Raw genomic sequence first — 14,071 nt, 5'->3', positions numbered from 1 at the left:
GATACGCAATATTGAAGCTACCAAGTACCAGGTATTCGGTGCACTGACCGGGCCGGGCTGCTGGGTGGTCTCACTATCCGTGCACAACAGCCTGGTCTTCCTTCCCCTGGTACCATAAAAGCATACTCTCTGGGGCCCGTCATCCATCTCGTTCGTTGCTTGGCTGGGCGCGCACAGGTGCAGAGCAGGGCTAGTAGAGCCGAAGCCAGGACTGAAGTGATGCATGCTCTCCGTAACCCCACGCATGGCCCGCCCGGTCATATGCTTCGACTCGATGGGTCTGTATGTCCTCCTTGGTGAATCTTTTTTTCTTCTTCCTTCATGTCTCGTTGACTAGTGGTGAGGTGAGTATATATATATATATATATATATATATAGCATCATTCAGTACCAGACCTGCGTTCACAGCTGGAACGAGGTCGCATATATCAATGCTGCGGCGATGCCCACGGGCCTGCCTCTCCTCCCTCCCTATCAGAGTCCTCGTCGCCACCGCCAGCCAAACGTTGCACCACCGGGGGACGCAATGCTCCACAATGAACTGCCAACGTCAAATTTAACTTGCCCCAATTATCAAGATATAGTACTTGATATTGTTTTAATTCCTCGTGTTCGCGTCAGAGCTCGTGCGTCTATACCCATCCCAGCATTTCATCCGTCCATCTGTCCATCTATAGCATGGAAGGCCACTCAAAACATGGCACGACAAAACCTAATATTTATTCATTAACTACATTAATAAGTCCGTTCACCTCGCTGCCAAGAGCTCACGCAAGTACGGTGCGGCCAAGTCTCTTCTGTCGTGTCTTTCCTCCCCTGCTTTGCTGCAAATCGAGCCATCCACACATCCTCGGTTCCCGCCTCTCAGCGCATGAACACGACGCGGACTCTTCTGGGGGGGGTCTGTTCTTCGGCTTTCTTTCTATTTTCTTCTTCTTTTAATTTCAAAAAGAAGTGGGTTTCTTCAGATCCGGGAGTATAGAGTCAAAGCGCAGATTCGTTGTTCATGCAAAGACGTGCCCAGTATGGTTCACGCACAGCCGTCTACGGAATTCAACCACCACACCAGACGAGGGGGACCCTTGCGACGATCAAGTTGCCCCTATCACCTCTTTATCCGTCCGGCCTTGACGACAAACAACAAGTGATGTCCGCAAAAGAAAACGAAACTTAGCAACAAATGGACCACGTGGCCACGCGATTCGGTCTGTTCGCCGTGACACTTTCTCATTGAATACAAGTACAGTCGTAAAGCATCCTGTGCAGCTATCGCCCTGTCCCATGCTGGCCGCTTAAACCTCTACCAAGCCCAATGCCCAATCTATTTGTACAGCCTGAACGCCTGTCGCACCGTGCCCGTCTAGCCCATGCGGCATTCACCCGGCCCTAATTCGCTCTACTCCTAGTCTGAGCCGTGCTCCGCATCTGCCTCGCCAATTTCTGTGTCGTCGTTGACGCCCTCTTCGCCTTCTTCGTCCTCTTCGTCACCATCCTCATCCCCATCCTCATCCTCGCCCTCGCCCTCATCCTCGCCCTCACCCTCAGCCTCCTCCTCGTCTTCCTCGCCTTCTTCCTCACCGACCTCTTCAGCCTCCTCCTCGTCCCCTTCCTCCTCCTCTTCTTCGTCGACCTCTTCGGCGTCGTCCTCCTCCTCCTCCTCGCCCTCGCCCTCGACTTCGTCCATATGCTCATCGAGTCCATCCTCCTGCTCATCCTCGTGTGCGTGTTCGCCCTCATGCGCAACATCTTCTGCCACGCCACCATCTTCGTCTTCTTCTTCATGTTCATGCTCTTGCTCGCCCTCCTCGTCGTGCTCTTCTTCGGCACCTGAGCGCTGCTCAGCTTCGTCTTCATCGGCCTCGTCGGCCTCGTCCCCCTCTTCACCCTCGCTCTCGCTGTCCGCCTCTTCGCCGCTCGTTTCGCCGCTTTCCTGAGCTCGGCTCAAGTTGGGGAACAGGAGGCCAGGGGGGACTTCCTCGTCGTAGCCCTCGGGCACATCGCTCAAGTCGCTTTCGTCGTCTGCAGAGTCGTGAATGCTGCCGACTTCCGTATCGTGCTCCTTGTCCGCCCGAGAGTCGTCGTGCCCGTCGTCCTCACCTTCATCGTGCACGTCTGCGTCCGGCATCTCCTCGTCAAGGTTCTCCGCCGCCTCACGACGGACCTGAGCGTCGGGCCCTTCCTCGTCCTCGTCCTCGTCCTCGTCGCTGCCCGCATCGCTGAGGGCCATGGCCGGAGTCTGGCTGCCGCGCTTGCTGGACATGCTGCCGACGCGGCTCTTGATCGTGGCCGGCTTTGGCACCTCCATCACGCGAACGACTGCCTGCTCTGCCTTGCGAAGGATGTCGGGTCGTCTCACGCCTTTTCTCGCACGCGGCGCGGCCTCGGACTTGTCGGCGTCGAGGGGCGTCGCGCTTCCTGCCGCGCTCTCTTGTCCGTTGGTCGGGTTGAGTAGGCTGCTCAGAGACTTTGGCTGTTTCGCATCGGCTTGCGCGACGGCCTCGAGCTGAGCGGCGACTTCCTTGGCGTGGTTCCGTTCGGCAATGATCTTGCTAGGCTCCACCCCAGGTAGCGTAGGCGCGACGTCGAGGTATATCTTGGTGTAGCACTCGCTGATGAGGTCGTCGATCGGTGTCGCCTTCATGAGGTTGGCATTCAGCTTCTTCAGCTCCACCGCTTCCTTCATGCACGTGAGCTCATCAATGTGAGGCCCGTCCCCAGCAGCCCATTCCGTGATGCGCTCACTGATAATGTCAAACTCCTCGGTTGAGAGGGACTTGTACACGTCATCCGAGACCGGCAGCACCTTGTAGGCCGCACGGAGGAGCTCGATGTAGGCCATGGAGCAAGTCGCCCACAGGTCCGTGAAATGGTAGAAGTCGGCGCCCTTCTTGCGCAGCCGTCGGAGCAGCAGCTCCAGGTTGGTTCGGTCGGCCTTGATCTGGAGCAGCTTCGTCATGAACCGCACGTACTGCTCGGTGAAGACGTAGTGTCGGCCAGGCCGCTCGGCGTCACACTTCCACACGTTCATAACCATCGTTTTGGTGAACATGTTCTCCTTGAGAATGGCAAAGGCAGCCTCGGCCACAACTAAGCGACGGTCCACGCCTTCGTCCATCTCGCCGAATGATTTGCCCTCCTCGAACAGAATCCGGGCGTGGCGCATCACGATCCGATGGTGCCAGTTGGATCTGTCCCGGTCGCGGAGTCTTGTGAGGTTGTGAATAACGTAGTCCTCCCACTGATGTGGTTTGGAAAAGTCCCCCCATTGGTCTGACTCGGGATGCTGCCGCACCAGGCCGAATGGCTGCTTGGACATCGTCGTCTCCGCCTCGCTTGGGGTCATGTCGCCCCGAGTGACTATTTTGTGCAGGACAGAGACAATCTTGTAATGCGGCTCTAGGATGGGGTCGCTGCGCCGTGACTTCTGGGCATTGGTGGCCACCTCGATCGATTTCTTCAGCGAGTCCACGACAAGGGTCGTCGTTATCCTTGACTTCCGGTCCGTTGCGTCCAGCCTCTCTTCCGGGGTTTGGAACATCTTCCAGTAGCACTTGGCGAGCATGTACGGGTTCTTCCAGTTGGCAGGCCTCCGCGCCATAGCCATCCGGAAGAGCTTGGCCGCAAACTTCCACACCTTGTACTCGGACATTTCGTCATGGAGTATCTTCTTGAACGTACCCGCGCCCATGGTTTCTATAAAAAAGCGCTCCTGGTCCGAATGTTTGAAGGGCTCCATAGCAAAAGGCTCGCGACTTGACGAATACAGACGCATGGCGAACTTGTGGTACAGATCGTGCAGGGGGTCGCTGTCGTTGACGCCAATCTCCAGATGGCGCGAGTGGGACAGGGCGAGCGTGTAGCAATGGATGGCATTGCGCTGGAACTTGACCAGCTCCGCGCGGTCCTTGTTCATCTTGTCTGCCGACCACAGCACCGACTCGTCGAGCTCGTAGTCGAAGCACTCCGCAAGGCGAAACCACGCCTCCCAGTTGTCCGCCGTGAACTGCAGCTGCAGCCGCAGGAACGTGGCGCCGATGCGCAAATCATCCGTGGCGCCCGGCGTCTGGCGGCGATTGAGGTCGACGCCCTTGAACTTGGTCAAGGCAATCATGCCCAGAAGGAAGAACCAGCCAAACTTGGCCAGCGCCGCCTCAGGCACATTGGCCGTGACCGAGTCGACCGCCACGCCCCCCGAGAGAGCTTGATACAGGCGAAGCGGGTGGATGGGCTTCTTGAGGGCCTCGGTAAAGTTGCGCAGGTTGTGATACATTTGCGGCGTAGACTTGGGCTGGCCGATCGTCTGCTGCATATGCTCGATGGTCGTCTTGAGGTCCGACTTGAGCAGGTCCTTCATGGGCATGCGGTTGGCGAGAATCATGATCTTCTCCACGAGCTGCATGGACTGGCGCTTCTCCAGCTTGTCGTAGGGGCAGCCATGCTCCTGCACCTCCCAGACGCCGACGCCCAGCTTGAGCCCGTGCAGGTCATAGAGAACCTGTCCAAGATTGTCCTCCCAGTTTTCAATGTTCTTGAACTTGAGGAGCTCGAGGCGCATCATCTTGAGAAAGATCTTGTTGGACACCTTGCAGAATTTGCGTAGGCCGATTGCTCGATGGACTGCCGCGAGGAAGTCGGCCAGGTCATTCTCAGGTGAGATGACGCTCTCCTGCTGGGGCAGAGCGGCCTTGAAAATGGTGTACTGGAGGGACCAGGCGCGCACCTGCATCTCTCGCAGCTTGGTCACCAGGCTCATGAAGGTGCTGTTGTTGGAGGGGGCGGTGGTCATGCCGACCCGAGCCTCGTCTTCGCAGAGGGGCGCGACGTGGAGCAAGCAGTTGACCTTTGCGATGGCACAACTGCTGGACCGTATGTGGTCGTCGTCAATGATGTCAAAGGCACTTCCGTCGTTGAGTGCGGTGGACAGTGCCTGGATAAGCAGCTCGTCAAGCGACTTCAACGTTCTCATGAAGAGGAGTCTGCGAGAATCGTCCGGTGTCTGCGCGTACGTGTCGCCCTCGAGATCGGCGACGATCATCTCAATGCTTTTAAGAAGGCACGAGAACCGCTTGGTCGGATACTTTATCTTGGCATAGGCGTCTCCCAGTCGTGACCACAGAAAGAGCCGCAGCTCCGTGCTGCTATTGCGCAAGAACTTCCACAGATCGCGGAGGCCCTGGTTCGCAAACTCCGATATGGGCCGCCCATCCACCGGCGTGTCCTCTTCCGGTTGCTCGTCTGACGGTGCATCCACTTGCTTGTCCTCCAGCGTCCTCTCAGAAGGATCCGCCGAAGCTCCGGGACTCTCTGATGCCTTTGGTATGTAGACTGATGACGGGTTCAGGACCGGCTCCAGAGTCTCAATGACATGCACTGGGTCCTCCATCTCCTCTTGAAACAGACCGAGGAAAAAGTCCATCGTCGTGAGCTTCGAGATCTCGCGATCCGCCGCAGCGGCCGATATGGTTGGCATGACCACGTTATTTGGAAGGTCCATCTGCCCGACATCCTCCGCCATCAAGAAGTCGCGAAGCGAGGTCCAAAGCAACAGGATGTGTTCTCGGACTGGATTGTCTGCCAGGGAGGAAGCTAACACCGATGCCCACAGGAACCGCACACACAATGGGTCTTGGTCGGGGCGACCGAGCAGCCGCACATAGGTCGAAGCGACATCGAGCCAGCGGTCCAGCCGGTACTTGGTCTCCATGCGGGTGGCATAGTCGACCGCGCTGCTGGGGTTCGTGATGCGTTCGTATATGTCGAGATGGAGCTCGAATAGCATCGGCACCAGCGTCTCCAGGTCTGCTAGCCTGTCCGGCGCATCGGCAAACGCTTCAAACTGGCCCATGATGCGTTCGTAGACTATTGCATCCGCGCGGTTTAGCATCTGAACGACAGCAACTTTCATGGCGTCAGACCACTTCCAGCCGGTGTAGCTCTCGCTCACGGATCGCACCCATTCAAATGCAATATCATTGCTCGTCATCCAATCCTGGTACTTGGAAACCCTCTCAGTAAATTTCCTCAGCCCCTGGGATTCGTTAAAGGCTGGCACTTGTGGCTTCTCCTGAGATCCCGATTTGGCGTGCTCAAGGAACGAGGAGAGGCCCAGCGTCGCTTGCTCCTTCTTGTTCAAAAGCACCATAGCAGTCTCCTCACTGAATCCGGTCATGATGCTGCGCAGATCCAAGGCGCCTCGTCGGGTGACCTTGGAAGGTCTGTCCTCGACGGTACAAGAGCCTAACAGCTCCTGGAGACAGTCCAAGGTGTCTTTGTCTTCGACGCCAAGGCTCTCTAGTATGTTTTTGGTCATTTGGAATAGATTTGAATCGACTTCCTGGTACCGCTGGATCCGGTCGGCGATGAGGGTTCCGGGGTCGGTCGTTTCCTCAAGGTCCTTTGTCTCGGTCCGCCTGCGCACTCGTTTGCTGCGCTTTTCGGCACCGTTGTCTTCTGTCGCTTCCGCAAGGCCTGCCGTCGACTGCGATCGCTTTCTCGTGGACATGGACGTTTCGCGCTCCTTCTGCGATGGCTCCGACGCCTTGGATCCCTCGTCGGTGATGGCGGATGTCTGTCGCTCCAGTTGCTTGGATTTATCCTTTGCATAAGTCTCCCCCGACTTGTCATCCACGGGGCTCGTCTCGGAATCCGGTTGTCCTTTCTCCTGCTCATCTTCGGCCATTTCTGCGTCTTCTTGAGCTGCCTTGAGGACCTGCCGGCAGGCCTGCAGGGCGCCGCTAGTATCCTGAAGGCACTTCATCAGCTCGATACCAAAGCTGGGCCAGCTAGCGATGGTCTCCGCGACATCCTCGCCGACAGACTCGTCAGGGTCTTCCTGCCCGTCCCCAACGGCGTTCGGGGGTTCGGCGGGCAAGGGTGACGGCGCCAGAGTCGCCGTCGGTTCGGGTAGAAACGGTATAGGGTCCAGGTGTCGTTTGATGAGGGCCGGCATCTCCATATTGAGCCATGGCGCCATCACGGGATGCGACAGGGACATGTTGTCGTCGAGCACTTGCAGATAGTCCTTCAGTTGCTGGCCCGCCAGCCCCTCGGCCAGGGAAGGCGGCTCAACCTCCATGATGGCGGGGTCGTCATCCAACTCGACGGCTGCCTCCAGGCAGTACCGTTTGATGCGCCCACTGTTCAAGGATGACGCGAAGCGAGCGGCTCTTCTCCATAGCTCCGGGTCTGAAGGATCTTGGTCCAGTGCGGCTGTCCAGTTGTCGAGAACTTTGCTCGCCAGCTCGTCATGGTAGCGGAGCCGCACCTTCTTGTTCCACTCTAGGTCCGACTTGCACTCGTCCTTGAGCTTGTCAAGGAAGAACTGGCCGTAGTTCTTGTACGAAAGATACAAGGCTTGCGACAGACTGGCCGCAACGCCATCGGCCCCCCCAGCGTCGATATCCAAGCCAGCCGAGAAAGACTCGAGAGCGGACACTTCAGGGCGGCCATCAGCTTGTCGTTCGGTTCGCTCGTAGTCGGTTCTCGCTTCTCGATAGTCGAATATTTCGGAGGCGAACAGGTCCTTATAGGCAGCGGCGGCTTCTTCACGAGCTCGAGGCCCTTGGGCGTGGAGTTTCAGCGCAGTCTGGAAGCGCTTGAGGGCTTCGTCGACCTAGATGGCATCAGCAGGGTGGGTTGACGCTAGGCTAGCTAACGCGACTGACATGAAGCTCTTTGGTGGTATCGATCTGTTCGTCGACGTTTTCCTCGGGCTCGAGGTTGATGGCCTGGAACGCAGGCTGCAGCGACTCGTTAGTAGCTGGGGCGCACGACTGGGAGCGATTGCCGGGCGTACCATTGTCGCGGACAGGCGCTCAGGAGGAGCGATTCATGCGGATTGTTTTGGTCCGAGGGCGAGCCTCAACACATGTGTGACGGCGTCGCTTAAGAGGGTAGCGGTTGGTGGCATGGACAAAGAAGAGGCTCAAGTTTAATTGACCGTCGACCGGGTCGAAGCGCGACGCGATCTGGTTCAGTTCGGCACCGCAGCTTCTCCCGCGCAGCAGCTACTTCGTACGTTAGGGTGTGTGGGGCCCCTTAGTAGGTAGTGGCAGTGACGGGACTGGCCTCCAGGTAGCACCGGTTGGTGCAGTGCCCGAGCTTTGTTGGCGCCCTCATAGTGGGCGTTTGCACTGGACCCGACAAAGAAACCTCCCGTCCTGTCCATCCGGCATGGATCCAGCTGGATTGGATCCATGGAAGCCCTGGGCAGCGGGCTGTCGAGGTACCTACCCACGGCAACCTGGAACCCTGGAACACGGGTACCGTATTTTGAGGTACCGGGCGCCGCTGTGGCCGCGCTGCCGGCGAGGCCCACTCTGGCCGTGCACATGGAACTCCAGTGCTGCAGTCACCTCCACTGGCCATGTGTGTTGCGCAGTGGCGCAGTCACGAGGCTGGGACTTGTCCACTGTGCCGGCCGCGCTATAGTGGGGTACCTCCCTACCCGTTCCTGAACGAACCACCAATGTGAGCTTCGATTTCCTTTCGAGCCAGATCTTTGATTGCTTCATTCAACCTCAGCGCCAGCCGCGTCCAACGTCGCTCGATGTACGGCCTCGCTCCCCGTGCCTAACTTCAGATCCGCGCACGTGACAAAGCATTGTCTCGACCGCATCTAGCTTTACATCCTGCAATCCACGGCCCGACGTGCTCTCGCGACTCCTGAGGGCAGCTCGTCACCATGGTCGCGCCAGCAGTGCCCGAGTGAGACGGCCTATCGCGAGACGACCCAACATGCGCATTGCTGACCCTCTTTCAGCCTGACCGAAGAGGTTCTTCACGAGTCGATCGATGCCAGAACGGAGTCGCTTGTCGCGCTGCGGGAGCTTGGCCCGCCGGATCTCGTCCACCTGGTCAAGCAAGGCGTGCGCAATTCCGGCAAACAGGTAGCTGACACCCCAGATGGGATACAAGACGTAATCCGCAGCAGCTGACTTCTTGTCAAGACCGGCATCTACCATCACGTAACCGGCGTCGATGCTTCCTCATCCGCGAGTCTCGCCGCGTACATCAACACCCTGACCTACAAGGACAATGGCCCCAATGCCACCTCCAAGATTGTCGAAGGCGTCTACTGGTGCGTTTCTGAGCCCCAGCTGCGACAGGCTCCCTGCTGACGCGCCGTGTTCAGCTGCTACAATGCTTTCTCACGACTTGACATGCGCGTGCACGTGTCCATCCCTGGCACCGTCGAGAGCTACTGCGTCGACGAGCGAGGCGAGAAGCGAAAGGCGTCGGACGAGCTCTGGCTGGAGACGTATTTGTGCAGCGTCCTCAGAGCATACTCATACGCCGATGACGGCAGTGGCGATACAATTCGGCGCATCGTTGGCGTCCGCCGCTTCAACCCTGTCACCAACACCGAGACCGAACACCGCTTTCTCCACGCCGCTGAGCAGCTCTTCTTCCGAGGTACGTGCGTCGACACCATCAAGTTGCTCGAACTGACTCTTTTCAGGGTGGCAACTGGGTTCAGATTCTGTCGTCCAGGTCCCGACAAACGTCTCCAACCACCTAACCACGGGTCTCCTCAAATACCTCCAGACGACCGGTCGATACGCCTCTGGGATCAACTTGTTTGAAAAGTTGCGAACACAGAGTGTTGAGGTGTCTTCCCTGTTGGCCAAGGTCCTATTCATGGGCAATGAAGAGGTGTCGGGGGTCAAAACGCTATACCAGTCACTGCAGGAGACACCGATGGACTATGTCATGCTCGACACGCAGGCGGAATTTCTCATCAAGAAATCTCAAAAGGCAGAGACACCAGAGATGAAGGAGGAGCGGCTCCGAATGGCCCTGGGCTGCGCAGACCGCAGCACCATCGCCGCGCCGAGCGAGTTCGGGACGTGGGCGAGACTGGCTCAGGTCTATGTCGCGATGGAGGACTGGGAGAACGCCCTCACCACCCTCAATTCGTGCCCCATGTTTACGTACCAGGACAAGGATACCCCCGTGATGCCGGAGCCGAGAGAGGTACACCTCCCGATCCTGCCGGAGACGAGACTGGACGAGATCGATAGCGAGCCAGAGTCGCGCTTCTCGGAGCAGGTCGACGCCAGTCTTCTCGGCCTGCGTGCGGCGACGTATCGTGGAACGTTCAAGGAGGCGTATAAGATCCTGACGGAAATGACGGCCAAGATTGGATGGGACCAGCTTCTCAAGATTCGAAGCAATGTCTTTGTCATGGAGGATGAGTACCGAACTGAGAAGCAGGAGGCCACGAGCGCTCCTTCAAAACGAAGCCCGAGCTTGGACGGCCTGCGCGGCACGCCGGACCCCACTGCGAATGGTGGTGAGCCGGACGACAAGGAGGAAACAGAGGCTGACAAGTCGGAGAAGGGTGATGAGAATGACGACGGGGAGACGGAGAAGACGGAGCAAGTGGCGGATACGCTGGCACCCAATGGCCATAGCAACGGACTCGAGAAGCCTTCGAATACGGTTGGTCCGCAGGAGGTCAAGGCGGACAGCGACAACGTAGGTTCCCCCACGCAGGCGAGCAGAGAGCAAATACTGACAAACGGCAGAGCGTTTCCAACGACGAGCATCTTTCCAAGCTGAACACAAAGCGCCTGTGTGAGAGATGGTTGGACAGCCTGTTCATGGTGCTATACGAAGACTTGCGGGTGTATACAATCTGGCGAACGCAGATGGCGCAGTACCGGGCGCAGCAAATGCAGTACAAGAAATCGGCGGAGGAATGGGAGATCCTGGGGGCGCTGGCGGAGCGGCTACAGCATCTGGACGAGGCCGTCGAGGCGTACCGAGCGTGCCTGTCGCTGCGCTTCAGCCCCAAGGCGCTGGCTGGGGTGCTGCGCGTATTCGAGAAGACGAAGAGCACGCGCGAGACGGTGGCGTCGGTGATCCGGTTGGTAACGTGGCAGTACCGGTGGTATAGCGAGTTCAGTCCGGAGCTGCTGCACACGATCCGGACCCTGATCGAGGACGAGGGCGCGGTCAAGGTGCGGAGCATCATCCAGGCGACGAGCCTGCCGCAGAACGTGCTGGACCTGACTCACCACTACGCGGCACTGTGCGCGACATTTCGCAGCAGCGGGACGGACGGCTAGGTCTGAGGCCGGATCGCAGTGTGTGAGACGGAGGCCAAGGGCGGAGGAAGACGGCGACTGAACGCGACGAATACCTGGTTGTCGTGAACTTGAGAAGGTATAGCTGTGTAATTTGAGGGGGCGGGGATGAGTCTTGGTACAAATACTCCATGACGGAGGGGCAGTGGCAATACGTATCGAGCTCCCGGGGTTATTTGCGTTGCCTACTCATCGTGATAATACCGGAGTAGCCCTTCTAGCCATGGATGAGGAGTCGGGCGAACGACAACGGTCGCCAAGTATGGTGAGCGTCCAAAACCAATCCAAGTGCCGGGTAGCCCAGATTTAGAGGCTAAAGTTGAGCCGCGCTGAATCCGTCATTCGAGGCCGCGGGAGGGGCGGGCGGGCGCCGGAGTGCGGGGCAGTTGAAGTCGAGTTGGGGACCGCCAAATTTTTGGACAGCGCCTGCCAGAGCCTCCGACCTGCATTTCAACCACCCTCACTCACTACGCACGAATAGAGACGGCAGACTCCAACAGCCAGCCATCTCACAACCACAAACGGGAAGCCGTGAGAGACTTACTCCCCATGGCATCCTCGTCGTCTTCGGACGATGCCTTGGGCTCGCCGCCGCCGCCCGTGGCCATTGTCTGTGTCGGCATGGCAGGTAAGGAAGGCCCGCTCCCCTCCCCTCGCGTCGCATCGCATCGCATCGCATCGCATCGTGGCAGTCCGAGAGGTAAGCCCGCCGCTCACATAGCGTGTACAGGCTCCGGCAAGACGACGTTCATGCAGCGCATCAACGCGCACCTCCACGAGAAGCAGACGCCGCCGTACGTTATCAACCTCGACCCGGCGGTGCTGTCGGTGCCCTTCGAGTCCAACATCGACATCCGCGACTCGGTCAACTACGAAGAGGTCATGAAGCAGTACAACCTGGGCCCCAACGGCGGCATCCTAACGTCGCTCAATCTCTTCGCCACAAAGGTCGACCAGATCGTGAACCTGCTGGAGAAGCGCGCCCAGCCCGACCCGCAGAAGCCCGACCGCAAGCCCATCGAGAAGATCCTCGTCGACACGCCCGGCCAGATCGAGGCCTTTGTCTGGTCCGCCTCGGGCACCATCCTGCTCGAGTCGCTGGCGTCGAGCTTCCCCACCGTCATCGCCTACATCATCGACACGCCGCGCACCGCGTCGACGTCGACGTTCATGTCCAACATGCTCTACGCCTGCTCCATCCTCTACAAGACGAAGCTGCCCATGATCCTCGTCTTCAACAAGACGGATGTGAAAGACGCCTCGTTCGCCAAGGAGTGGATGACGGACTTTGAGGCCTTCCAGGCCGCCCTGCAGCGCGATGAAGAGTCAGACGCCCTGGGCGGCGTGGAGGGCGGTGGCCACGGCGGCAGCGGGTACATGGGCAGCCTGCTCAACTCGATGAGCCTCATGCTGGAGGAGTTTTACTCGCACCTGAGCATGGTCGGCGTGAGTTCCTTCATGGGCACGGGCATCGACGACTTCTTCGAGGCCGTCGAGGGCAAGCGTCAGGAGTTTATGCGCGACTACTACCCGGAGCTGCAGCGGCGGAGGGAGGAGCGCGAGAACCAGCGCCAGGCGGCGCGCGACAAGGAGCTCGGCAAGATGATGGAGGGCATGTCTGTCGACCAGCAGCTGCAGAAGCAGCAACAGCAACAGCAACAGGCGGCGGATGACGAATCGGACGACGTGGACGTGGCCAGCGACAACGACTCGGACGACTCGGACGAGGAGATGGAGAAGGAGGGGCTGCAGGAGCGGTACCAGGCGGCCATGGGCGACAACGAACACTCCATCGTTGCGGATGCGAGCTTTGCCAAGTACCTCCACAAGCAGCGACAGTGAACGTCGCCAGTGACTCGGCTCATGGATCGGAGTTTGGTGTTTGGGGCAATAGGTATTGGACTTTTTGTTGGGCGAATATGGCCCTTGTAGAAGTGAACAGGCGGATAAAAATGATGATGATGCCGTAAAGGCGTTTTGATATGTAAATGCTCCTGCTGCTGCTTTTCCAGCTGTGAATAAGTCCCATGAATGCCCCGTCAGAACTCCAAACACCGGCCCCCCCCCCCCCCCCCCCCGTCTGTCATCGGAATCGCCACATCCTCGACCGCATCGCCTTATTGAACTTTGCTCGTTGTCTGCCCGTATCTCATTCCGCACCGTCGTCTTTGCCTTTCCTCTATCGCGCCTCAAACTGCACCATTCTGCGCACACACAAACATTTCTCGTTAGCGTAAGTTCTCCGCGCGAGCGACCACTCTCATCCTCTCCTCCGTTCCGCCACACGAGGCAGAAGCCCACGAGCCGTCGAAAGGGACGGAGAGATGCAAAGAACAAAAAGCGACAAAACAAACAGAGCAGCGAGACAAAGAGACAACGCCTAGGATGGGACTCACCGCTTCGTGCGCTCCTTGTACAGCACGCGGCCCGCGCAGTGCGGGCACGCCACCAGCGCGTCCTTGCTGAGCGTCACGCTGCCGCCGCAGTCGCCGCACAGATACGTCATGGCCGAGCGGGAGCCAGCGCCGCCCGCGGCGGAGGCGTGCGTGTCGTGCGTGGCGCCGCGGGCGCCCGAGGCAGCTCCTGCGCCGGCGCCCGTGGGGACCTGGTACTCTTCGCGGGGCATGGTTTTGCTGATGCTGCGCGTAGCCCGAGCCTGGGTGGTTCGTTGCTGCTGTTTGCTTGACCTGGATGGAGAACGTGCAGAGTGATTGCGCGGCCGCGGGAGGTGGGGAGAAGTGCGAGAACGGGAAAAAAAGAGGCGACGATGCGATGACGACCGTGCGGTGGTGTTTGGAGAGCGCAAAAAGTGATGGCGGTGGGGGGACATGTCTGGGAAAATGTCCGGCAGAATTGGGCGGTGTGCGATGGGGTGTACTTTGTACTTGGCACTCACACCCGAGCTTCACTCGAGTCCGACATTCATCTCGCCTCGACACTAACCCGCCAAACACAGACGAATTACAGCAAGAAGAACCCGT

General features: G+C 58.7%; 4 protein-coding genes across 4 annotated transcripts; 2 read left to right on the top strand and 2 right to left on the bottom strand.

The window, feature by feature from the left end:
- Positions 1 to 1,192: 1,192 nt before the first annotated feature.
- On the bottom strand, positions 1,193 to 7,976 carry HIR3 (Histone transcription regulator 3). The gene is made up of 3 exons (XM_047991351.1): positions 7,796 to 7,976; positions 7,665 to 7,739; positions 1,193 to 7,612 (listed from the first exon to the last, which is right to left on the bottom strand). Exons 1-3 carry the CDS (start codon positions 7,796 to 7,798, stop codon positions 1,403 to 1,405), a joined length of 6,288 nt encoding a protein of 2,095 aa, XP_047847363.1. The 5' UTR covers positions 7,799 to 7,976; the 3' UTR covers positions 1,193 to 1,402.
- Positions 7,977 to 8,683: 707 nt separating this feature from the next.
- On the top strand, positions 8,684 to 11,072 carry BUD7 (bud site selection protein; the record flags this gene model as incomplete). The annotated part of the gene is made up of 6 exons (XM_047991350.1): positions 8,684 to 8,706; positions 8,762 to 8,888; positions 8,949 to 9,079; positions 9,134 to 9,414; positions 9,461 to 10,479; positions 10,530 to 11,072. The coding sequence occupies 6 exons, from the start codon at positions 8,684 to 8,686 to the stop codon at positions 11,070 to 11,072; spliced, it is 2,124 nt and encodes a 707-aa protein (XP_047847362.1).
- A 567-nt stretch (positions 11,073 to 11,639) lies between these two features.
- On the top strand, positions 11,640 to 12,932 carry JDV02_009672 (uncharacterized protein; the record flags this gene model as incomplete). The annotated part of the gene is made up of 2 exons (XM_047991349.1): positions 11,640 to 11,718; positions 11,821 to 12,932. 2 exons carry the CDS (start codon positions 11,640 to 11,642, stop codon positions 12,930 to 12,932), a joined length of 1,191 nt encoding a protein of 396 aa, XP_047847361.1.
- A 212-nt stretch (positions 12,933 to 13,144) lies between these two features.
- RPC10 (DNA-directed RNA polymerase core subunit rpc10) lies at positions 13,145 to 13,982 on the bottom strand. The gene is made up of 2 exons (XM_047991348.1): positions 13,487 to 13,982; positions 13,145 to 13,294 (listed from the first exon to the last, which is right to left on the bottom strand). Exons 1-2 carry the CDS (start codon positions 13,918 to 13,920, stop codon positions 13,270 to 13,272), a joined length of 459 nt encoding a protein of 152 aa, XP_047847360.1. The 5' UTR covers positions 13,921 to 13,982; the 3' UTR covers positions 13,145 to 13,269.
- Between the last annotated feature and the right edge of the window lie 89 nt (positions 13,983 to 14,071).

This window comes from Purpureocillium takamizusanense, chromosome 10, assembly GCF_022605165.1.
Source record: "Purpureocillium takamizusanense chromosome 10, complete sequence".
Classification (NCBI taxonomy): Eukaryota; Fungi; Ascomycota; class Sordariomycetes; order Hypocreales; family Ophiocordycipitaceae; genus Purpureocillium; species Purpureocillium takamizusanense.
The sequence above is the reverse complement of the archived record's forward strand: the minus strand, read 5'-3'. Positions and strand labels throughout refer to the sequence as shown.

What these genes read in the sequence shown, in the direction of transcription:
- HIR3 (XM_047991351.1), bottom strand. An exon ending in ATACCACCAAAGAGCTTCAT is followed by an intron (nt 7,613 to 7,664) that starts GTCAGTCGCGTT and finishes GATGCCATCTAG; the next exon opens with GTCGACGAAGCCCTCAAGCG.
- RPC10 (XM_047991348.1), bottom strand. Translation starts at nt 13,920, where the DNA reads ATGTCCCCCCACCGCCATCACTTTTTGCGCTCTCCAAACACCACCGCA. An exon ending in TACAAGGAGCGCACGAAGCG is followed by an intron (nt 13,295 to 13,486) that starts GTGAGTCCCATC and finishes GTGTGTGCGCAG; the next exon opens with AATGGTGCAGTTTGAGGCGC.